Raw genomic sequence first — 24,298 nt, 5'->3', positions numbered from 1 at the left:
TCTTTTCTGCCACTTGGCTTTTCCCGAGACACCTTATTCGCTCTTCTTATGGAGTCCCCACTCTGGGAGTGGTAGTGAGGACAGGAGTGCTGACGTTGATGTCACCCCGCTCTCACGAGCTGCTGTGGGCTCATCCTATGTGACGGTTACCACGGACAGGGTGACGCTGCTGGTCGGAGGGGCTCTCCGGACCTCAAGCCCTTGCTGTCGTGTTGTTGTTTTCTACCACACAGTCATCTTTTCCTCCCAGTTAGGTCATATAAACAGACAGCTCTCTGTGTGTTGATTTGCATTCCTCTTGACATTGAAGTTTTCATTATTAAAAGCAAGTATTTGGACAAGTCTTTTGGTTTTGCCTGAAGGTTGGACTCCCTGGCCCGTGGTGTGATGTTTGAACTTTCCTGATGTGTTCACCGACTCCGTGATTTTTGAGAAGAACTGCACAGTGGATTGAGTATGTGTGACGTGAAATTATCCTCTTCAAATATGATATTAAGCATGTGGGGCGCTCTTGCTGTCATTTTACTGGAGGATTCCTCTTTTTAAAGTATTTTATTTAAATTCAATTTAATTAACGTATACTGTGTTATTAGTTTCAGGGGTAGAATTCAGTGATTCATCAGTTGTATACAACACCCAGTGCTAATCACGTACCTCCTTAATGCCCATCACCCAGTTACCCCATCCCCCCATCTACCTCCCCTCCAGCAACCTTCAGTTTGTTTCCTAGAGTTAAGAGTCCCTTATGGTTTGCCTCCCTCTCTGTTTTTATCTTATTTTATTTTTCCTTCCCTTTCCCTGTGTTCATCTGTTTTGTTTCTTAAATTCCACAAGTGAGTGAGATTATATTGTATTTGTCTATCTCTGACTGACTGATTTCACTTAGCATAATACCCTCTAGTTCCATCCATGTTGTTGCAAATGGCGAGATTTCATTCTTTTTGATGGTTGAGTAGTATTCCATTGTGTACGTATACCCTCTCTTCTTTATCCATTCATCTGTCGATGGACATCTGGGCTCTTTCCATACTTTGGGGATTGTGGACATTGTTGCTATAAACATTGGGGTACATGTACCCCTTCGAGTCACTATGTTTGGATCATTCAAATAAAAACCTAGTAGTGTAATTGCTGGGTGATAGGGTTGCTCTATTTTTAACTTCCTGAGGAACCGCCATACTGTTTTCCAGAGTGGCTGCCCCAGCCTGCATTCCCACCAACTTACTGGTCGATTCTATCAGGGGAGGTCCACCCACACCACAGACTGTCATTTTCTTGATTTGGTTTTCCAACTTTTAGCGGAGAGTTCTATTAGTTTAGAGAAATACACTCAGAGTTAAAGATAAAATAAGGGGATGGTCCTAGACTTGAAGCTGGTACTTCTAAGCATCATTACTCCAACGCCTTCCAAATGGGTGGAATGCTGGTGCCTCTTTCATGCGAATGCCAAATACTGCCAATCTGATGCACAGAAAGCAGCAGTATCCCAGTAGTAGCTCCGGAGAGGCTTCAAGACCGTATACTTACAGATGGCGGCTATTGAATGCTGTATCGTGTTACATCGCGTTACAGTTTTGAAGTTATGCAATCATGTTTCCCGAGTTGTGTGTGAAGTTCCAACTCCTGATTGTTGGGGTTGTCATGAATAAATCCACCACCTTTGGAGACTGGTAGACCACCTATAAACTTATTCTTCCTCAAGGGCAGTAGTGTGGCTCTCTTATCCATTCCGAGAGACTGAGGCTGCAGGCGTCCCCCATCTGCCTGTGCAGGGGGATGAAGGGAGCAGGTGTGCACAGCAGACCTAAGCTCTAGAGAAGATGTTTCGGGCTGCTCTTTGGAAGCCAAAACCTTTCCTCAGAAGGCACCTTCTAGGACCTCGGGCACACGAATGTGATGAAGACAGGACTGCGCCCACTGATGTGGGAAGGGGTCCCTGAGCCCCTCTCAGCAGGGAGGCTTGAAGACCCCCTTTTACTTTTTAAATTTTTAAATTATTTTTTTAGGATGTTTTTGAGAGAGAGCGAGAACGAAAGAGAGCACGTGGAGGGGAGGAGCAGAAGGAGAGGGAGAGAAACTTCAGCAGACTCCCCACTGAGTGTGGAGCCCGACGCAGGGCTCGAGCTCGTGATTCTGAGATCATGACCTGAGCTGAAGCTAAGAGCCAGAGGCTTAACTGACTGAGCCACCCAGGTGCCCCTTGAGGACCCCCCTTTTTTTTATTTTTTATTTTTAAAAAAGATTTATTTATTTTTTTTTAGAGAGCAAGAGTGGGGGAAAGGGTAGAGGGAGAGAGAGAATCCCAAGCAGGTTCCACGCCCAGTGCAGAGCCCAACACAAGGCTCCATCTCACGACCCTGAGATCATGACCTGAGCCAAAATCAAGAGTTGGGTGTTCAACTGACTGAGCCACCCAGACCCCAAAACCCCCTTTTAAAACCACACTTTAGACTTGGCTGTTGAGTGAGGCCCTGAACACTTATGTGTTGTCCCCATTTTTTCTCTGGAGTCAGAGTCAGGCAGACCAGGTAGGACCAGGTGGTGTAGGAACATCAATCAATTGGTTCCTTGTCCAGGAAGGATTTCAGACAATATGACGGGAGAGGGAAAAACCATCAAAGTTTATTATCAGTATTTATTATGTTATTGTTGGCTTTCTTTTCTTTTTGATCTTCAATTGGTTCTCTATCTTCGATCGATGACTTTAGGGGGGTCTGCCTGCCCCACAAAGCCCTTCTGCTCCACGCTCTCTTATTCTTACAGGTGTCACATCTGCCCTGTGCTTCTATCTCCTCCTGCTAGTTTTCTTCTTGCAAGATTGAAACAGGACCCAACAAATCAGCTGTCGGCCCCTCCTCCCATTTGCTCCTGTGGAGGCGAGGTCCACACTGGTTGTCCACACCGGTTGTCTACACACTTTCTCAACCCCCATCGCTGAAATCCCATTGCCATGGTCACTGGTTCTCTTCCCCTTGCCCAGCCTCTAGGTGCTTATCCTGTTTATTAAGTACATTTTCCAGATTACACAAGCAATGCATTTAATTTTGGTAAATATAAAAAGTAAAAAAAAAAAAAAGGAATTACTCACCATCCCACCCCCTACGTTAGTACAAGGTGGTTAGCATTTTGGTGTATTTACTCCCGGGTGCGTTCTTCACATTATCCACGAGGCACTTACCTTCCCTGCAGCTGGAGCTGCCTTTCCTGTGGATTTCCTGCCTTCTGCTTTTTCTTTTCCTACTTGAAACACATCATAATAATTTCTCCAGCCATTGAATGACACCCTCCTAATGTCACCACCCTTTTATTTCTTTTGGGTGGAATGTTCTATTAATGGAAATTTAGGTTGTTTCCAATTGTCCCTATTAAGAAATAACTCTGCAATGAATAGCTCGTCAGTACAATTTTTTGTGTGTTTCTGACTATTTGTTTTATTTAGGGTCTCGAAAGCCAGTTCACGGTCAACAGTATTGAAGTGCTTGCTACATCATGGCCCAGTTGCTTTGCAGGCAGTAAGATGGTTTCCACCCACCCAGTCATCTGTCTCATCGCCCTCTTCCCAGCATCAAACGCAATCATCTGAAAATACATGCTCTCGGTGTTTCACTGTTGTTGGGCTTTGATGACAAGGGAGGCTTAGTCTGTTTTTGCGTTTATTAGTGATCCGTGTTCTCTCTAAGGTGGATTTGGATTTTAGCCCCCAACCTACTTTTCTTTTTTTTTTTTTAAAGATTTTATTTATTTATTTGACAGAGATAGAGACAGCCAGCGAGAGAGGGAACACAAGCAGGGGGAGTGGGAGAGGAAGAAGCAGGCTCATAGCGGAGGAGCCTGATGTGGGGCTCGATCCCATAACGCCGGGATCACGCCCTGAGCCGAAGGCAGACGCTTAACCGCTGTGCCACCCAGGCGCCCCCCCAGCCTACTTTTCTACCGGGTTTTGTATTGTTCCGCCTGGTGGGACGACTTTGTTACTTTTTCTTAGCACAGGACGCATTAACTGGTTTCTTCCTAGTGTGACATTCTTTTTTTTTTCTTTAAAGATTTATTCATTCATTTGAGAGAGAGCACGCGAGGGGAGGGGCAGAGGGAGAGGGAGAGAGAGAGAATTTCAAGCAGACTCCCTGTGAGTGCAGAGTGCAATGCGAGGCTCGATCCCGGGACTTGAGCAGAACCCGAGTAGGACACCCCACCGACTGAGCCACCCAGGTGCCCCTACCTGGTGTGACTTCCACTCCTTCCTCCCCTTCTGGCCATGGTCCTATCCAATTTACCTGCCCTTTCCAAGGTTCCCTGGGGAGGGGGGCTGTGGATCTTCTCCTTTCTCACTCCAGGCCTTCCTCTGTGGCCTCTTCTGAACTTTGCCCATGGCCCTCGGTCCTCTGTCCCTTCCCCTAATGCCCCAGCTCCTCTCTCACCCGTGCCTTAACTCCTGACCACGTCCAGGTGGCAGATGAAGGCCCGCAGCCCCTGTGATGTAAGACATCCTAAAGCAGGCCCAAACTCATCATCAATCCACCTGACATCAGCTGGGCTCAGAAAAGCCATTGGAAACGAATACCTGATGTAGGCACCTGACGTGTCAGAACAGGGCAGCTCACTTCACATCTCATGTGACTTGCCTATTCTCTTTTGAAGTGTGACTAAAAAGCAAAAATACACCTTTTCCCATTGCAGCAAAGAAAGCAGTTTTTCATTGTGAGGCAAATGAAATCATTTCCTGACCCTTGGTGCCCTGCTTGGCTGCAATTTGCTGTATGGGGATCACAGTAAATACCTTGCAGGATTGATCTGTGGTTTTACAATAATGTATGTAAAGTACCAATTAATACTAGGAGCCTCTCTTTGAAATGTCTGGGGAGAGAAGTAAAAGAAGCACTCGTTGTTTTAAACAGCCTGTACCAGCTGCTCTGAGTGGGTTTCAAAGAAGCTTCTAGTCCCTGTGGAGTGGGAGAGTTTTGAGGCTGCCTGGGAGGGGCAGTCCCACTGAGAAGTCAGGCTCCCTGGGTTGAGGGTCAGGAACCTGTGGCTGAGCGGCGGGTCTAGGCCCTTCCTAGGGGTTATGGGAGGCTATGTGGAAGCGGTTTGAAAGCCGGAAGAGGATTTAGGGTTTGGGAGGAGTGTTATTTATTTGTTTAAATTATTCACTCAATAAAAAAAAAAATCATTCACTCAATAAATATGTGTACAGATTTACTCTGCACACCTTGCCGGACCTGGGACTATGGTGCCGAACAAGAGAGCTCTGGGCCAGAGGCCGAACAGATCCTTCAACAAATCAGGGCTTCCACGGCTGGTGGAGGGGGGAGGTGCTGCAGGACCAGTGACTGTACATGCCTGCCGGGGGCGGGGGGGTGGTCACGGAGCACCTCCCCAGAGAAGTGTTGCACGCGTGAGGCCTGGAGGAGGAGCAGGAGATGAGCAGACAGGGGGTGTGCGGAAGAGGGTTCCAGACAGAGGGTGGGACCCCGGGGGCCACTGGAAAGAGGGGGGACTGGCTCTTGGACGTGGCGTGACTGGAGGGCTGTCACGGGTAACTGGGGGAGCTTGGTGTCAGAGGAGGAGACTCAGGGAGACCGGGAAGGATGATGCTTTCGTTCTAGAAATGTTGTGTCTGCTGCGTCTGCCAGACAACCAGTAGTCACTGGTGGTTTTTGTCTGCAGCCCCCCTGGGCTGACAGTCGGAGCGCGCCCCTGCAGGTTGGGATGGGAGGGTCTGGGCATCAGGGGAGCGGGGGCATCCTGAGAAGCCTCCCCGTGGTGGTTGGGGCCTCTGTGTCTCTCGGGCTAACGGCCTGACAGGGAATTGCCCGGTGTCCCTGGGGCCCAAGTGTCGGCTCCGAGTCTCAGGGCGACCTGGACACCCAGGCCCTCGGCCCCTGCCACCACGGGGTGGATCAGGGCCAGGATCCTTCTCACAGTCTGGCCCCTTCCTCCAGCTGACACAAGCCATTGTTAGGGTTTGTTCTTTACGTTCCCTTTACCCTAAATCCCTTAAGCTGGCAGGAGCTATTGCGAACCCCTGAAGTGTGGTGGTCTGTGATGCGGGACCCCGCTGCAGAGAGGGGCACCTGGAGGGGCCGGGACCGGTGCTGTAAGGACAGGAACTCAAGCAGCTCCCAGAGGATGAGGAGGGGCGAGGCCAGAAGAGCAGGGCAGGGGTGCAGTTAGTGGTGGGGGTCCTGGGTCGGAGCAGGGGGTGGTGGGGACAGAGGGCACGGAGACAAGGCTTTCTGTGAAGCCCTTTTACTGTTTGCAGCTCAAACTAACCCCCTGCCCCACCCCATTCTCCACAGACAAGATGTCCTTCGAGGGGGCCAGGCTCAGCATGAGAAACCGAAGGAACGGCACGCTGGACAGCACCCGGACCCTGTACTCCAGCATGTCTCGGAGCACAGACGTGTCCTACAGCGAAAGCGTGAGTCCGCGGCGGGCCATCACGTCACATGGCAACGCTTTGGCCATGATGTTATTTGGGCACCCACACTGCCGCTTTAAAAAGATCGTCCCTCACTGTATAGTGTTTTGTTCTGTGGGTTGTTTTGGTCACTTATGAAAGCATTTTCTCTTCTGTGTTGTTTTTTAAACGTTGTAAACTTGATACGTTGTTACGTGATGCCTTTGTTAACTGGCGCTCATGCAATTTACAATACTGAGCTGTTAACACTCGGTTTCCTGCTTAGTGCTTGGTGTTCTTGCTTCCAGTCCGGCGGGCTTGCTGCAAATGAGTCTTGAATCCAAGTCCTCTTTAACTCTACGGCTGGGTCTCGGTTTGGGTCCTCATTTGTTCTTGCAACAGCTTCTAACTGTTCTCCTGGGCACCTTTGTCTCTGTTCCAAGCCAGTGCCCATGTTGCCCTGCAGTCGTGGGGACGGGCCAGTCGTGCTTCCTGGGGGCCAGCACGTTGTTAATGGTGACTTTGTTAACTGGCGCTCATGCAATTTACAATACTGAGCTGTTAAGACTCCTTTTCCTGCTTAGTGCTTGGTGTTCTTGCTTCCAGTCCGGCGGGTTCGCTGCAAATGAGTCTTGAATCTAAGTCCTCTTTAACTCTACGGCTGGGTCTTGGTTTTGGCCTCATTTGTTCTTGCAACAGCTTCTAACTGTTCTCCTGGGCACCCGTGTCTCCCGTTCCAAGCCAGCGCCCACGCTGCCCTGCAGACGTGGGGACCGGCCAGTCGTGCTTCGTGGGGGCCAGCAGGGGCCCTCTTCCTTCTGTGGCACCGCCTCCCCGGCCCTGTCCGCTGCGCTGCTGCTTGGGCACGTCCCACTGGCTTCGTGCCCACCCACCCTGCGGGCAGATCCAATCTGTTCGCTTGTCAGGAAATAAAGATAGCATCCAGTCTAATACCAAGGGCCCCCCTCGGCTGTGGTGTTGGAAGTCAGCATGGTGGCTCGCTGTGGGGACGAGGACGGAGGAGGGATTGGGAGGGGTGCTGGGCATGTCAGTGTTTAGGTCTTGCTGGTGGTTACATGGGGCTGGCTTTGCGATCTATCAGTGAGCCCTAAGGCAACAAACAAGGGGGCAAAAGGGACCCCATACTGCGTATATAAGGCTGCTCCCAACACAGAGTGCATCCTTAGATTTTACACCTGGTCTCACCTCAGCCCTGGCCCTGCAGGACACAAATGATGGGCAAAGACAGTGGGGCCTCTCCTCCAGCCTAAAGCAAGGAAGGCGGGAAAGGCACTTTCTCGTCTCGCTCTTGGACTCGGGCTGTGATGCCCCTGGGAGATGGGCAAAGGCTGACTCTTTCTCTTGCCACACTCCATGGCTCCCAAAAGATTTCTGTATGGATTTCCTGCTCACGGACTCAGAGGTGCTGGCCGTCCCCGGGTAGAAGTTCTGAGACCGCCCAAGACACCTCAGTTCCAGGGGGTCCTGTTTGCAGCCCCCCCCCCCCCCGCAAGAACACACACCTCTGCAAAGTGCATTTTCAGAGGGAATTTTTAGCCACAAAGCAGCGCTTACACCACCGCTCTTCCGCGATCACTGACCTCATAGACCTAGACGTCTGTTGAGTTCTCTTCATTTGGTTAGCTAGACTTAAAATTAGTTAAGACATTAGAAAATATTACCAGGGAGAAAGGGCATCATAGGCTTTCAAAATTTTTGCATTCAGCTGAGTGTAGAAAGTGTGGTTGCTTTCCATATTTTTATTGTGTGTGGAAGAGAATGTCCAAGTGTAAATTTCCAGCTTAAGGAAGAAAAATAAAACGAACACTTTTGCACCCACCACCAGTTTAAGGAACAGGATACCACCAGGATGTCAGAAGGCGCCACGTGCCCCCCCATGTCGTCCCCTCCCTCCTGCCAGAGGTGACCGAAAGCCTGCATTTTGTGTTACCCATTCCTTGCTTTTGTTTATAAGTTTATTATTTGACTATATATGTGGATATGTATATATAATAATATATATTATTTGACTTTGCCCATCTCCCAAATAATATACATATATATATATCCCCAAACAATATATTGTTTCCTTTTTTAAAAGATTTTATTTATTTATTTGAAAGAGAGAGAGCAGGAGCAGGGGGAAGGAGCAGAGGGAGAGGGAGAAGCAGGCTCCCTGGAGCCCGACACACGGGGCTCGATCCCAGGACCCCGGGATCATGACCTGAACCGAAGGCAGACGCTTTACCTGCCGACCTACTGAGCCACCCAGCCCTCATGTTGTGTACTTTTATCTGCTTTTGATACACATGGAATTCTACAAGTATTCTTTGGGAGTTTTGTTGTCATTCCTCACCATGTTTTCGAGACTCTTCCGTGTTGGTAGTCGTCACCACTGCTGAGCCGTTTCACCGCTGTTCAGCGCTCCGTCCTGGGCACGTCTACCCAGCCTGAGGGGAGCATTTGGGGTTTAGGGCTTTGCTGTTAGGAGTAATGCCATGTGAACATTTCTGGATGTGTGAGCTGGGGTTCGCTGGGAAACGTTCTTGGGGTGAAGCCGTGTGGCTGAGGTTGGCACAGGACTTACGGGATCACGTTTGTTCGAAGGGCCAGGAAGAGGAGGCGTGTGGTCCCTGTTTCTCTGATGTCTGGGAATGAAGGGGGGCGGGCAGCAGGGGGCTGACTGCTGAGTGCACCGTGGACTTCATTCCTGGAGACTGCCTGCCCCCTGCTTTTGTGGGGCTCAGCTGGTGGAAGCCTCGCTGTCGGGGACAGGGAGGCAAGGCTGGCTTTGGTACCAGTGGCCTGACCCGGGAGGCCAAACCTGCATGAAGTTGTTGGAGAACCCAGTGGCCTGAGGGAGGGGGATCTGGGCTGCCAGCCCCACCTCCCCAGGGCAAGGCATCCCCGTGAGGCTGACAACCCCTTGCCAGGCCTCCTGAGCTTGCAGGCTGTTGATGGGACAGACCTACCTCTCTCTCCATGGGAGATGATTTCTAGGGGGATAACTTCGCTGGCCGTGGTTGATGATTTTCCAGAGTGGTTGTACCAGTTTACTCACCCACCCCTAGCGGGCGCGAGGGCTCCCCCCCCTTCGTATTTGGTGTCACCTGCCTTTTTGATTTTTCCAGCCCGGAGGGTTTGCCATGGGACGTTGCTGTGCTTTGCCTTCACGCTTGCTTCGTTACCGGTGAGGCTGAGCCTCTCTTCACACATTTGTGGGGTGTTTTTGTGTCCTCTTTTATTCGATGCACGCTCATGCCTTTTGTCATGTTCCCCTTCGGTTGTCTGTCCCAGGTTAGCGATTTCAGAGAGTCTCTCCACCAATCCTGTGACGATTACTGTGTATTGCAAGTATATTCTCCCACTTGAGGAGCGTAGTTTTTTTTCAATGTATTCTTCATCTCTTTCCAAATAGTTTGCTTTTGCATCTGAAGGGAAGCCTTTGGTGTATAGAAACTTGTGGTTGTTTATCAGAACGAGGTTCTGGATATGCCTTACCACCTTGTCCGGGGGGAGCAAACATAACCCTCGAAGGCGTCTTTGGAATAGGTCTTCTTTTGAAAAGCAAGTGTAAGAGGAAAGAGTATCTGCCTTGATACATTATTTATGCTAAACTATCAACAAATGCTTACATTCCCTTGGTAGTCCTAGAGACAGAAAAACATAATTCGTATGTGTATCATGACATTTATTACAAGATAACGCCAAGTTAATTTGTAGAAAAAATTGCATTTAGTTATAAAAATTTAAATGTAAGCCTCTTTTAAAAGCTGTTGTGGGACTCTAAAAGCATGAACGGATGCTGGTGCTATGAATATGTGGGAAATTCTTGAAACCTTTGAAGAAGGTGTAATCATATTTAGTATTCATTAATGATGCAGTGTGCGAGAATAAATTAGTGATATGTTGTCCTATGTTCTTTCTCCAAAGGACCTGGTGAATTTTATTCAAGCAAATTTTAAGAAACGGGAGTGTGTCTTCTTTACCAAAGATTCCAAGGCCACGTAAGCAACGATTTTCCCTCCGTTTTTGCTTCCACGTTGGAAGATAAATTATTAACAACCATTACAACAAACAAACGAATGTTCACTAGTTCATTATTAAAGTTGTTTTCATCTTGCAATTCTCAGAAATGGTGTGTGAGCAGGAAGAATTTGGCAAGTAGCTTGGACTTGGTCGCTAGAGCGCGTCCCTAGAGCGGTATCATTTCGTTTTATATTTTTAGCTTTGGCAATAGTTGGTAGAGGCTCCAAGAGAGGCTGTCGCCCCGCTTGGTGCTCCCATGAGCCTGGGAGCCCCCCTGAGTGGGCAGCAAGGACAGTAGTGGTGTCACAGTGGTTGGTGGATGACCCCTACCGTGAGCATGCGTGTGGCAATCCGGCTCCTCTGTTAGGCTGTTGACTTTGGGCCTTTCCATCCAGTCGGGTGTTCATCTACTCTGAGTCTCAAGTGTTCTGGAGCATCCAGGCTGGGTTTCAAAAGCTACGGGGAGCAGCCCCCAGCAGCTGGACACGCAGGGGGTGTTCCATGAGTGTCAGCTAATGAGCGTGTGAGTGAATGGACCGACTGCTGATCTTTCCCATAGAAGATGCGCCTGGACCCAAAGAGATAATTTTAGTGCTACCCCCCTCTCATCCTGCCGCTCTGCCTTTCCTCTGTTGCCTGGGGCTGAGAGAAGAAAGGATCTAGCTAGTAATTGGTTGGATAGTCGCTGCTGTAGTTTATAATTAAAGCACTGACCTTCCGCTGAGCGGAGGCAGGCAACAGAGGAAGGATGGAAGAGCAAGCAAGAGCAGGCGTGTTAGAACCAGCCCCGGACCCAACCTTGGCTCGGCCGCCTGCTCGCTGCAAGACCTTGAGCCAATTATTCTTTTCTTCTGAACGGAACTCTCTGATGCTAAAACGCTAGCAGAGTATACACCTCACGGGTGGTGGTAGGAATTCAATGCAGTAACACATTAAATACCTACCGTAGTGCCTTAGAGCATGAAAGGGCCTTAAGAAATGCATTTGCTTGCGACGTGTGAATTAGAAAATGAATCAGAAAAATGAAGAATCTCTACTTTGTCACTGGTGTAAACTTACTCATCATGAGTCATTGTGACCGAGTACAAACTTCATGAGTCAGCTGTTTATTCCCTAAATGGGTTCACTGAGAGCCTTTGCTGTTAATCTGTTGTTTGGGAGAAAATACAGTTTGGATTCATTCATTCACTCCACAGCTATTTATTGAGTATCTGCTGTGTCATGGGGACTTATACACCTGATTGCTAATTCTACAACCACCCCCTTTGCAAGGTAGCTGCTCCTTAAAAAAAAAAAAAAAAAAATTTGTTTATTTATTTATTTGAGAGAGAAAGAGAGTGTGTGTGCACGAGCGGGGGGAGGGGCAGAAGGAAAGGGAGAAGCGTGCTCCCCGCTGAGCAGGGAGCCTGATGCGGGGCTTGATCCCAGGACCCTGAGATCACAATCTGGGCTGAAGGCAGACATTTAACCAACTGAGCCACCCAGGTGCCCCAAGGCAGCTGTTCTTGTCATTTGACAGACAAGGCATGTGAGCCCCAAGAGTTCAGTATTTACCCAAGGTCACACTGCCGGTGGGAGATGGAGGAGGGACTGGACCCAGGTTTTCTGATTCCTAGCTTGTGTGTTCTTTTTATCTCCTGCCCCCACCCTTTCTAAGAACGACAGTGCCTCAGGCAGACTGTATTCAGCAGCAATTTCTTGGGTGCAGAAATCCAGTCTAACTGGTTTAAGTGAAAGGGGTATAATGGGAGCTTCTGCCTGGAAAGCACAACCAGAGCCAGGGCTTGATGGCACAGAGCTTGTCTCTTCCCACCTGTCATTTCTGTTGTCCTCTGGGTGGGCAGGCTCTTCACAAGTGGTGGCAAAGTGGTCACCATATCTGACACAGTATCAGTTTACCACTTTACCAGTGGGGGGAAGAGGGCCTCATTCTTAGCAAATCCTCCAAAAATTCTGGAGCGATGTTCCTGGCTCTTCTTGGCCTTAGTGGGCCATGTGCACGCCTCTAAACTCAGCCCTGGGGCTGGGGAGTAGGATGTGTTGACTGGCCGGGCCTGGTTATTGTGTCCACGGGGACCCCGTGTGGAACGGAAGGATTCCTCAAAGGCAAATTGGGTGTTCCTGCCGGCAGAACAGGAGACAGATGCAAGGTAGGGAACCTATAGCTGTCCGCCTTAACGTGCCTGATTATAGCTTGGGTCTGGCCCAAAACAAAGGGAGATGTGGTGAGCAGCCCCCATCTTCAACAACGCAGGCAGAGGACAGGAACCCCTCAGGGTCTTCTGGTTCCCTTCTAGAAGGGCACAAGGTTATAGACCAGGGTCAGGACTCTATAGTCTTTGAAATTCCCCACATTTAGTACTGTTATCTCTCCATAGGTGGGAGGAATCCTCCGTGTCATCCAAATTACCCATTGGACAAGGAAATCAAAGGAAGTGACTCATAATATTGATACCCTGATACCCTGAATTTGCTTGCTTGCCACACAAGCTGACATAGGCTGTCCAAGTCTCCCTAGAGAATCCCTGGGGTTGCTTGTATGTGGGAGGCCCAGAGAGCTCAAGTCTCTCCGCTCTACCCCTTGTGGCTGTCTGTTTCTTGAGTAGTCATTGGAGAGTGACGCCCAACCACTGCCCCTACTGTCGAGGGCCCTCTGAAACATTGCTGCCCAGCTTAGGGGCTGAGTTCTGGCACTTCTGAGGCTGTAAGCCCTGATCTGGGTTTGTTCTCTTCTGTTCTCACTGCCTTGGCCATGCTGCATGCATGTAGGTGGAAATAGAGAGGACTCTACTTTCTCCCTAGCTGCTCTGTGCAATGGAACTTTCTGCCATGATGGAAGTACTCTGTCTGCACTGTCCAATACGAGAGTCACTAGCCACAGGTGGCTGTTGAGCATTCGAAATGTGGCTGGTACAGTCAAGGAATTGAATGTATGCAATTTTAATTTTAACTAATTTAAACATAAAATGACATTGCCACCTGTGGCTCGGGGCTACCTTATTGACAGTGTAGCTCTGTAAGACTCAGATATGATCTGAGAGGGTCCTGATGTCCTTCTGTCTGCTCCATCTCTCTTTTCTGTCACCCCTATCCCTCCCGTAGGTATCTGCACTCCTAGTGCCTTCCTGACTTCCTCTCCATTTGTAAACCAATTCACGCAAATTGGTGCTTAAAGGGCTACCAGCCTCAGACCATCAAGATGGAGCCAGACAACTCCTTCAGCCAGGTCACCTGAGGCACACCCCACCCCTACCCTTAGAAGGGAAAGGGGCTTAAGAGTCTATCTTCAGTTATAGCAAGGACAGGTGGGGCAGAGACTTCTCTTCCGCATCCCGCAATGAGCTTTGGTGGGTGTGGACAGACCCCAGTGGGTAGCAAGATGGTAACAGCTAAAGAGAGAGGAGAGGAAGCCAACTTGGACCCTAGTAGGGGGGACTCTGAGACGACTGGGGAGCAGCCTTGGCTCAGTAAGAGAGCTGAATAAGTACCCCAAGTAAGGCACCGAGTAAGAGAAAGGACTGAGGAAGTCGAGATCAATTCTGCTTGCCTTTCTTTTCTTGGCCAAACTGTGTGATGTCCTGAATACTCTTCCAGAAAGGATGTGAGATTCCTGCTAAAGGTGGGATTTGGGATCCAGGCTTTACCTCAGTATTTATAGCCCTGGAATATACTGAAAGTCTGATGTATTTTGAACACAGATCATTTCCATACTCTTTGGTAACTGAGACTTTGAGTTACAAGGAACTCAAGCCAGCTTCGCCTGAAAGGGCTGATTCACTATAAGAAAACAGTAATGCCACGCAGAACCCCAGAAAAGGCTTGTCTCCATTCAGCCGTGTAGATGGGATCGTAGAGCAGGGACAGCCTCACGGGGGTCCATGTCACACGTGTACCCTCCAGCAGGAACCCACACTATGTATCATTCACAGCCTCACCCTCAGGAGGAAGATTCCTGCCAGGATGTACTTATTCCTAACGATGGACGGGCTTCATTGTGTGGCTTTGGCAGTTTCCCAGGGCTTCCAGCACTAGAAACAATCTCCACTAGCAGACTAACTCATGTCACACAGGTGAGGCCACCTGCTTCCAGAGAGCAGGGTCTCGGCCACGATTAGAATCTGTCTGCTTCTGGAGCTTTCATAAAACCTCCTCCCCGAACTAGCTTTTGCTCCATTGTAGTTTTAGAGGCCGCCACAGAAAAGCATACCACTGTTATCATTTCGTAAAATGAAAATGTGATCTACGACCATAGAGTGTTTTTAGAATTCTACATTTGCCATCTGTCAAATAAGCTCATCCGTGAAGAAGACCTTGTGGATATAGCCCTTCCTATGACAGCTGTATAACAGCTATGTATGCTTAAGCCCACCTTCCAGAAGGAATAAAAAAATTACACAAATTGCCGGGGAACGATGAAGATTCGAACTATTTACAAGGTGACTAATCAATGTATCCGTTCCCTCATCTATGCCTTCATCATTTGGGTGATATTATCTGAATGCCCTTCGCACCAAGAACAGAGAAGAGAAGATAAACAGAGTCCAGGTAGAAGCAAACCCTAACAGTTTCCCAGCTTGCATGCCCTTTTTTGACCCAGGCTGCCCAGGGAATCCTTGCTTCAGAGTCACCACAAATAGTTACCCAGGCTGTGCACTGCACAGGTGTGCTACGGGTCACAGGTGTATGTCCGCCAGAGGGGGCATCTTCTCTAGCATCTTGGTGGTTAGGGTGACTACATACTTTGTTTTGAGACATGGAACACTGACAAGTGTGATGGAGGCTCTGACCCTACTCGGGTTTGGGCAGCAGGTACAAACTGGGATTGTCTGGGCAGGTGAGGATGTTTGGCCTCTCACTGGTGGTGGCTCTGTCTTACCCCATTATTCCTTTGCTCTCTCTCTCTTCTATCTTATTTCAGTGGCCAAATATGTCTCTCCCTTTGCTATTCTCCAGCCTCTTGGGACAGAATGTTCTTCTGCTTCTCCACCAGCCATGGCTCTCTTGAATTCTTAGCACCTCTGACTCTTGTCCAAAGACTGGTGGGAGAGAGACTAGGGGGAGCCAAGTGGGTGGGGCAGACAGAAAGAAACCGGGAGAAGGGTGAGCAGTGTGGTTCTTGTTCATCTGTCTCTCGTTTTAAAAAAGATTTTATTTATTTATTTGAGAGAGACAGACTGAGCAGGGGGAGGGGCAGAGGGAGAAGCAGACACCCCGCTGAGCAGGGAACCAGCCATGGGGCTCCATCCCAGGACCCTGGGACCACAGCCCGAGCCGAAGGCAGACGCTCAACCGACCGAGCCACCCAGGCACCCCTTGTTGATCTCTTTGGAGACCTGATGGTCAGGATGCAACACAGCTCTGGATGGGGGAGCCAAGTAGCCATGGCATGTATTTTTAGGGTTTTTTTTAAACTGCATTTTTCTTCTTTTCTGTTGCCACTGCCTGTGCTACTCCGTGATTTGCACGTATGGCACAGCCTTGATGGAGGGCGTGCGGTTGTTTCCAACCCTCTCAGCAACGCCGAGAGGAGCGGGGCTGTGCTGGGGGAAGGGAGGGGTTGGCTCGTTCGGCGCTGCACTGTGCTGCCAGGTGTCATACTGACTGTTCCCGAGAAGGTCCCCAAAACTGGAGAGCAGACGTCCCATCCAGCTAATCCCTGGGTGCGATGAGCACAGCCCAGGCCTGCCTCGGAGCAGATTTTTGATCCTTTACTTCTTACCGCCTATCTTTTCATCCTCCTCCAAGTTCATATACGCACACGTGTCCCTTAACAAGCACATACATTTTAGTTCTGTGGCACTTTTCATGGGAAGAAATCGTGTTCGTTTCTTGCCGTTTGTCCTTGTCTAGCCCAAATGATTGAAAGTCTCTCAAGCAGCTGATGTTCAGTTCGGACAGCATAGTCTCTCTAATCTCTGGATCGCTTTGGATCCCTGCCAGGGGACCCACTGTCGCCAGTGAGTACCGTCCCTGGGAAGGAGGGCTCACCTCACCTCAGGAGAGCATTACTGGTCGGGCACACTAGCAGGGCTGGCACTCGAGGCTCCTGCGTGTTACGAACCATGTGGGAAGCTATGTAAATGGTCCCCAGATTTCTACAGCTTAATCCCATAATAACCCCATGGCTACGTTTGCAGAGACAGTCTCCATGAAGGCACTCCCATATCCCAGCTCTCAATACAGAGCCAGCTTTTTGGTGGATAGACAAGAGACAACAGGGATAAAACACCAAGATAGCTTTTAAACAATCCACTGAGATGATGAATATAGTCTGAAAATAAGACTTGATGGTCAGATCTCTTTTTGTGTTTATTTAAGCTAATGACGTGTAGTTTATTCTAAAAATGTGACGAACGATTCAAGTCGGCTTAATGAGCTCTGTTCCTTCCTGTCAATATCATCCTGCTCAGGGACAACGTGTGCAAGTGTGGCTATGCCCAGAGCCAGCACATAGAAGGCACCCAGACCAACCCAAACGAGAAATGGAGTTACAAGAAACACACCAAAGAATTTCCAACCGATGCCTTTGGGGACATTCAGTTTGAGACTCTGGGGAAGAAAGGGAAGGTGAGCAAAGGTTTTCTACTCCAGCTGATTAATATACTCACACAGCCCGGACTACCCCGAGCTACCTTGAATGGGCTCCTCGTGTGGAGGCAGGAGAGATGGGTAGTCAATGCAAAAACTATGGCAGCAAAAGATAAACCTTGTAAACGTCAAAAAGCTGTGATTAGATTCCGTGCAGCTGGAAAACTTAGCTCAGGACCGGCTGCCGCTCAGAGGCCTTTCCCTGAGTGCACAGCAGGCGCCTACATCTGCGCTGACCCCCTCTGCTACAAAAGGCCCGTGAACATCTTTGTGCATTGTCCCGTATACTTTAGCGTACGGCCTTCTTGAGAATACAGATGGCCCTGAAGAAGGTGACATTTCCCTCTACGCACCTACATTTCAGGCTTGTCCACCGGGTGTTACAACAAGGTTTAGTGACTGGGAAGTGGTATCCTCAGATGCGCCGGGGTCTTCTGTCTCCGTGGCAGCCCCATCCCCAGGCAGCTGGAAGCCTGGGCCTATACTCCTCGCATCCCCAAGCCCTGTGCTGGCAGCCCCAGAAGGTGGCCCACTGCTGTCTCTTGCCAGGGCCCCTGCCCTAGGACGGGCCACCACCAGCTCTTGCCTGCCCACAGCTTCCCTACCTCAGTCTTGGCCCTCGGTCTGCAGTCAGCCCCGGCGCTGGAGGGCTCCTAACGTGGAATCCCATCCCGTTTCTACTCTGCTTCAAACACCTCACAGGTGCCCCAAGGCCTTTAGGATAAATTCCCGAGTTCTCCAGCTGGGTGGGATGGCCTGTCGGTGGCACCCCTCTCCCCTCCCCCAGCCTGCTGCTTTCCTTCCATGACCGGTGGGGACCCGCCTTAGCTGCTGGCCCAGGCGTCTCGCCCCTCCCACAGGAGCAGGTGTTGGGAGGACAGGTGCCGACCCTGACACTTTCCCTCTTCCCCGCAGTATATCCGCTTGTCCTGTGACACGGACGCGGAGACCCTCTATGAGCTGCTGACGCAGCACTGGCACCTGAAAACGCCGAACCTTGTCATTTCTGTGACGGGAGGCGCCAAGAACTTCGCCCTGAAGCCGCGCATGCGCAAGATCTTCAGCCGCCTCATCTACATCGCGCAGTCCAAAGGTGCAGGGACAGGGTCCTGCGGGGCGGGGACACTGGGCCTCGTCGTCGTCTTCGGAGACGGAACCAAGTCCCCAAATGCAGTTCATGCGCACAATCTAGACGCTCTAAAAGTACACGACTAATCACGATCTATTTAAAAGCAAGGTGCTTGAATGAATGGACACACGGGGAGTTCTGGCTGGTGGTGGTGGTGGCTGGGGGAGGGGTCACAAGGTAAAATCAGCGTCAAGGTGCTTCCTTGTGGGTACTTTCGTTTCCTTGAATCGTCTAAGGTTTTCATTGTGTGGTTTCTACATATAAAATTTTACCCAGAAAATACTCGGGCGAATCGAAAAGGAAAGTTTCATTTCTTTGCTCTTTAATTTTGAGATCAATGATGTGCCTTTGGAAAGAGCGATAATGCTTGGCAGATTGTAAGCTCCAGCTAAGTGATTGACTGAGATCAAGACGAGTAACTGTGGCTTTGTTACTGGAAATATTCAGCTTACTGCTGCCTTTCTTTTAAATTTTTATTATGAAAAATGTCAAACCTACAGAGGAGGTGAAAGAACCATATAATGCCCATCTGTACACTCTTCACTCAGAATCACAGATTATTAACATTTTCCCACACCTGTCTTATTGTGTTCCCAAAACAGTCACATGTTATGATTTTTAAGGACTCATTTGAGAATGAATTGCAGGCATCGGGACCCTTGGCCCATAAGTATGTCAGCATGAATCTCTCAAGAACGGGGCTGTTCTCTCACATACTCCAGTACAATTTTCAAGCCTGAGCAAGTTAGGACCAATGCTGTTATCTAAAAAACAGTCCATATTTTAATTTTGCTAATTATTCCAACGTCGTCCTTTTAAGCAAAACAAAAACAAAACAAAAGCCCAAACAAAACAAAACCCCAAACAAAAAAACACCCCCCCAAAACCAAAAAACAAACAACCCACCCCTTTTTTTCTTCAGTGGACTCCATTGAATTTAGCTTTTCATGTCATAGCAAACTAAAAAGCTTTTTTTCATCTGGGCTTGCTCTGTGGAGTTTCTTGGTCTTTCAGGACACTTTGAAGAATACAGACAAATTGTTTTTGCAGACTGTCCCTTCATTTGATTTGATGTTTACTTACGACTAGGTTCAGCTTATCAAAGCCTAATATTTTAAGCACTTCTTCATTAAGAAAAACGCACATGTCTTATTTTAGGTAAGAGTTTTCTTTTAATGTCAAGAAGCCTGGATGTTGTTCCCATTTATTCTCCATTTCCTGACCCACCAGAGGGAGCGCGGTAGGCGGTTACTTTGTTATACAACTGAGCTGCTCGGCTTCTTTACTACGAAATCCTGAACACACATCGTTCATTCAGAATACTTACTAAATGCCTACTGTGTGTCAGGAGTTGTTTTCAGTGCTCGGAGTATCACAGAACAAGACGGATAAAAGTCCCTGACCAAGTCCCTGCAGTCAGACGGAGGGAGGGGCTGGCGCGGGATCTTAACAGTCTCGTGTCCTCGGCGTTGGCTTCACTTCCCCCTGCCTGGTGTGAAACGGGGACGTTGACAATTACAATCTGGAGAAAGGAGACCGGCTGCTGAGGGTCTGCAATTCATGCCCTGTGAGAAATGGTTGCAGGAATCGGGTAGGACCACATTGCATTTACCTTAAAATACTGGAAGGACTTTTATCTAGGAGATGACTAAACTCATTCGTTATCGCTGAAGACAGTGGTACAGTTACAGAATGGAGACAAATAGCGAACAAAGGGACTTTCTAACAACCTGGGGAGAGGGCTGCCCGGAGACTCTCGAGCCTTCCATCACCAGAGCTCATCTAGACACGCCAGGGACCATCCTCGGGCTGGACGCCGGCCTGCGTTGTGCATTAGATCAGGGTCGCTTCCAACTTTCGACTCTATTATTACGCTAAATAATATTTTATAACTATTTTTCTTTACTTCATTTCTGAAAAAAATGTGCAAAGCCCTTGACATTGTGAAGATCATCAGATATACACCTTAAATCTCGGTGTGCAAACGTGTGTAATTATGAAGTAAAGCTACACTGTAGGCACCAGGGTCATGGCAGCAGGGTAGGGGGCTGGCAGCGGAGGGCTCTGCTTTTCATGGCGACACCGCCTTAGCTTGCCCGCAAGCTAGCGCCCGGCGCTTATCATCCATAGCAAGATTTACCTGCAAGGCTGGTTAAGGATGCAGATTCCCTGGCTTCACCCCCTGGAGGATCTGATGACTTAGATCGAGAGTGGGGCCCAGAATCTGTATCTTTTTTAAACCAACATCTCTTAGAAATGCCTCCAAAGAGCCTCTTCTTTCTCTTTATAGCGTCCATGGCAAGGCCCGTGGTAAGGTGTGCCTGGCAGTGCTGCGTCCTGGTGCTCACACGGTGGGGGCTTCTTCAGGGGTCTGTGAGCACAGGACAGGAGCCTTACTCAGAACCAGCTGAGCATTCGCTCTCCTCCCTCATTGACAGGTGCCTGGATTCTCACCGGAGGCACCCATTATGGCCTGATGAAGTACATCGGGGAGGTGGTGAGAGACAACACCATCAGCAGGGCTTGGGGCATGGTCTCCAACAGGGACACCCTCGTCAGGAATTGTGATGCTGAGGTAGGGGACAGGAGGAGGGATGGGGCAGGAGGAGGTCTGCGAGGTCACGTGGGAGACAGACCAGGGCATGGGGCTCTGGCCTGAACGCTGTGGCTCTGTGACGGAGCCGGCTCATGGGGAAGTTGGCCTTTTGTGCCCCTTTCACATTTTTGAGGTGTATAAGGGACAGAGGAGAGTGGGGAGACATTTCCAAGCATCCCCCCGGGGGGGCAGCAGGATGGGGGTGGGAGGAGGAGGGCTTTGCAGAGAGAGTAGACTAGGCGTGAGGAGCTTTTCCAGCTATATAGTCTAGAGCAAGTTCTCTCAGTTTTTATAATGATAACCTTTTATTATCATGGGATGGATTAATGAACGCAGAGTGAACGGCGGCTTTTATTGTTGTTTCTAGATACTCAGTCAGGGATGGCAAAACCCTCTCCCACCAAATGCCAAGTCCAGGGCTGAGAAGGGCCTGGGGTAAGATTCTGAGGACAGTGGCAGGCTGAGTGGGAAAGAATGCAGTGTTTGTCTCTTAGCCATGTTTGTCCTGGGCATTGGCTTAGTGTTGCCTAGTCACCGTTGCTGCGGTGGACCCATTCCATATATGAATGCATAAAATCACCAGAGCAACCCTGTAAAGTAGGTACTTTCCCCCCTGGATTGGAGCAGCAACAACAAAAGACTTCAGTATTTCCCGGGTGGCATCCTCTAGCAACAAGTAAAACGTGAAATGAATATGTAAAGATTAAATAAAGAGTTCCAAACACTTGGAAATTAAGAAAGAAACAAATGAACAACAGCTTGTTAAATAACTATTGGGTCAAAAATGAATTTTCAAAAATATCATTGCAGATCACTTAGAAAGCAATGGAAAGGAAAACCTTATTATGTTAGGACTGACAATATATGGCCAAAGCTGCACTCAGAGTGAAGTGCATAGTCCGATACCTTTATTAGCAAAAATCAAGAAAATAATGCAATAATAATATCTAACATTATTTAATCTTCACAACAATGAAGTTAACAGTGAGTTAAGTGCTATTATTACCTTCTCATTACAGATGAGAAAACTAAGTCATAGAGAAAGTAAAAAGCTTTCTTTATTCACATGGCTAGTAAGTGGCAGAGCCACAGTTCACGGTCTTTTAACCGCCACTTTTAACCACCCTCAAATTAATAGGTTTGAAAAATAGCACCACTAACAACACTCGAGAAGGAGGAAAAGAATTATAGTCCATCGGAAATAAATTAATTAGAAAATAAAAAAGAGAAAGAATAGAAATATTCTTTGTTCTCTGAAATCATTTTAACAATTTAATTAAGGAATAAATAGAACTAAGAAACCAAATATAATAATAAATATTGAGAAAAATTGTACAGATGCGACATATAACTGGATGTCAATAAATTTGAAAAGCTCATGGAAATGTATTTTTTTCTGTAAAACTATAATTTCCAAAAGCTGATTCAACAAGGAGAATTAGAAAATCCTATCAGAAGAATTATCAGTGAATGAGCTTAAAGGGAAATAAAAGTCTTCAAAATTGCTCTGGGCTGGATGATTTCACCCAGAAAATTTTTTGAAAGTCGAAGTGTTAATTTAAAAATGTCTGTAGTCTCCAACACATACAGAAGCATGAGATCCTTATAGATTTGCTACAGAAAGAACAAATCTTCACCCTTTCTGGAAAACCATTTCAAAATTTGTATCAAGTGCATGAAGACTGTTTATACCATACTTATAAATATATCACTAGAGAATTTAATATTTAGACAAACATTATTAAAGCCTTTCTGATAATATCGAGAACCAACATAAGCGTAAATATCTAGTAATATCAGTAACGGAGGGACCTTCAGGTAGACCACTGTATAAACGTGAAGGAAAATTGTGCAAAGTAATATTTCCAAAGATTTTCTGATAGTATGAAAAACATTTGCAGTTTCAAATAGAAAATTATGAAAACTACCTAAAGTCATCTACTTGCCTAGGAAAGACATAAGTCCACTAAAATCTTGGTGGTGACGATCATTGAGTTATGGAATTAAGCATGATTTTAATTTTTCTTGTACTTTTCTGCATTTTCCATGTTTCCTACAATGAGTATGTATTATTTTTTAGATATCCAAATTATAGCACTGGTTTTTATTCCTTTTATGTGTCTGTCGATGATAATCCCTAGTGACTTAGTAGTTTCATAGCAAATCCATATGATCTTGTGGTCAACTTCTTTGTTTCTTTTCTGTCTTCCCTGGAAAATAGTGCTTGGTCTTTTGCATAAGTTGAACCCAGTAATTGTTCACAGTAACTTTGTCGACCATATCTTCCCAGGTGGTTTCTATTCATGGCTTCATTACAAACCCCACTCTAGTAGATAGCCTCCTGCACAACCCAGATTTAGCTGGCCTGGAACAATACCAGGTTTCACAAACACTGAAGTTTTATTCATCTGGATTCAGGGCTACACTGTCAAAAGTATTGTTGTATTACATATGCACCCAAAAAAAGAGTTCATGCCTCTCCTTATTCTTGTTATTAAACTTTAAAATCCCTTTGTAGGGGCGCCTGGGTGGCACAGCGGTTAAGCGTCTGCCTTCGGCTCAGGGCGTGATCCCGGCGTTGTGGGATCGAGCCCCACATCAGGCTCCTCCGCTATGAGCCTGCTTCTTCCTCTCCCACTCCCCCTGCTTGTGTTCCCTCTCTCGCTGGCTGTCTCTATCTCTGTTGAATGAATAAATAAAATCTTAAAAAAAAATAAAATAAAATCCCTTTGTCAAAGTATAAGCACAAAGGCAAACCACAAAGGAAAACAACACAATAAAATTTCACATTCACTGGGTGGGATCATGTAAAAACCTATAAACTGATGCAGGAATATTGAAATTTTTGTAATATCAAGTCTTCTTCCAGTGATAGGATATGTCTCTCAATTTATGCAAGTCTGTGTCATTGAGGAAAATTTTGCAGTTTTCCTCTTAGGACCTACATATTTCTTCTTGATGTCATTTCCAGAGATTATGTATTTTTGTTATTATTGTGAATAGGGTCTTTATTCAATGTAATTTTGGAAGCGATTTTTATGTAAAAAGGGATTTATTTGTTGTTTTGAATCATATGTTTTATGAATTCTTTTTTTTGGTTTGTTTGTTCTAATAGATTTTCAGTAGATTCACTGGGTATTCTGTTTGCAACCGTATCACTGATAAATAGTGTTACTTTTGAACATAACTCGTCCATTTAATTATACCTTGCATTTTTTGCTTATCTTGATGCCTGGGCTAAAATGTCCATAGTCATGTTAAATAACAGTGACGATAACAGGTATCCCAACAGGCATCCAAAATACCTGGTATCATAGTGGTGGGAACGAGACTAGTATTTTCACTATGAATAGGATTTGGTGAAAGCTTCCATAAACATATATTTTAAGAAAGTACCATAAGGCATCATCCTTTTATTTTTAGTTTATAATTTTTTAAATCAAGAATGAACATTGAGTACCAAATGTCTTTTTGCATCTGTTGGGTTGCTATTTTTTTCTCTTTAAATCATAATCTAATGGGCTGAGTTCTGGAAACAATGCTAATTATTCCTTAATAA

The 24,298-nt window shown here is 47.5% G+C and overlaps 1 protein-coding gene across 1 annotated transcript in view; it reads left to right on the top strand.

Annotated features, from left to right (window-relative positions):
* The first annotated feature begins 6,084 nt into the window (after window positions 1-6,084).
* TRPM8 (transient receptor potential cation channel subfamily M member 8) overlaps window positions 6,085-24,298 on the top strand; it is a 75,165-nt gene continuing 56,951 nt past the window's right edge. Inside the window, exons 1-5 of the mRNA XM_008690303.2 lie at window positions 6,085-6,418; window positions 10,331-10,404; window positions 16,837-16,993; window positions 17,930-18,107; window positions 20,582-20,718. Coding sequence (XP_008688525.1) covers window positions 6,302-6,418; window positions 10,331-10,404; window positions 16,837-16,993; window positions 17,930-18,107; window positions 20,582-20,718 — 663 coding nt within the window. The 5' untranslated portion in view covers window positions 6,085-6,301. The remainder of the gene's footprint in view (window positions 6,419-10,330; window positions 10,405-16,836; window positions 16,994-17,929; window positions 18,108-20,581; window positions 20,719-24,298) is intronic.

This window comes from Ursus maritimus, unplaced genomic scaffold, assembly GCF_017311325.1.
Source record: "Ursus maritimus isolate PB19 unplaced genomic scaffold, ASM1731132v1 scaffold_1, whole genome shotgun sequence".
Classification (NCBI taxonomy): Eukaryota; Metazoa; Chordata; class Mammalia; order Carnivora; family Ursidae; genus Ursus; species Ursus maritimus.
This window is presented reverse-complemented; position numbering and strand designations above follow the sequence as displayed.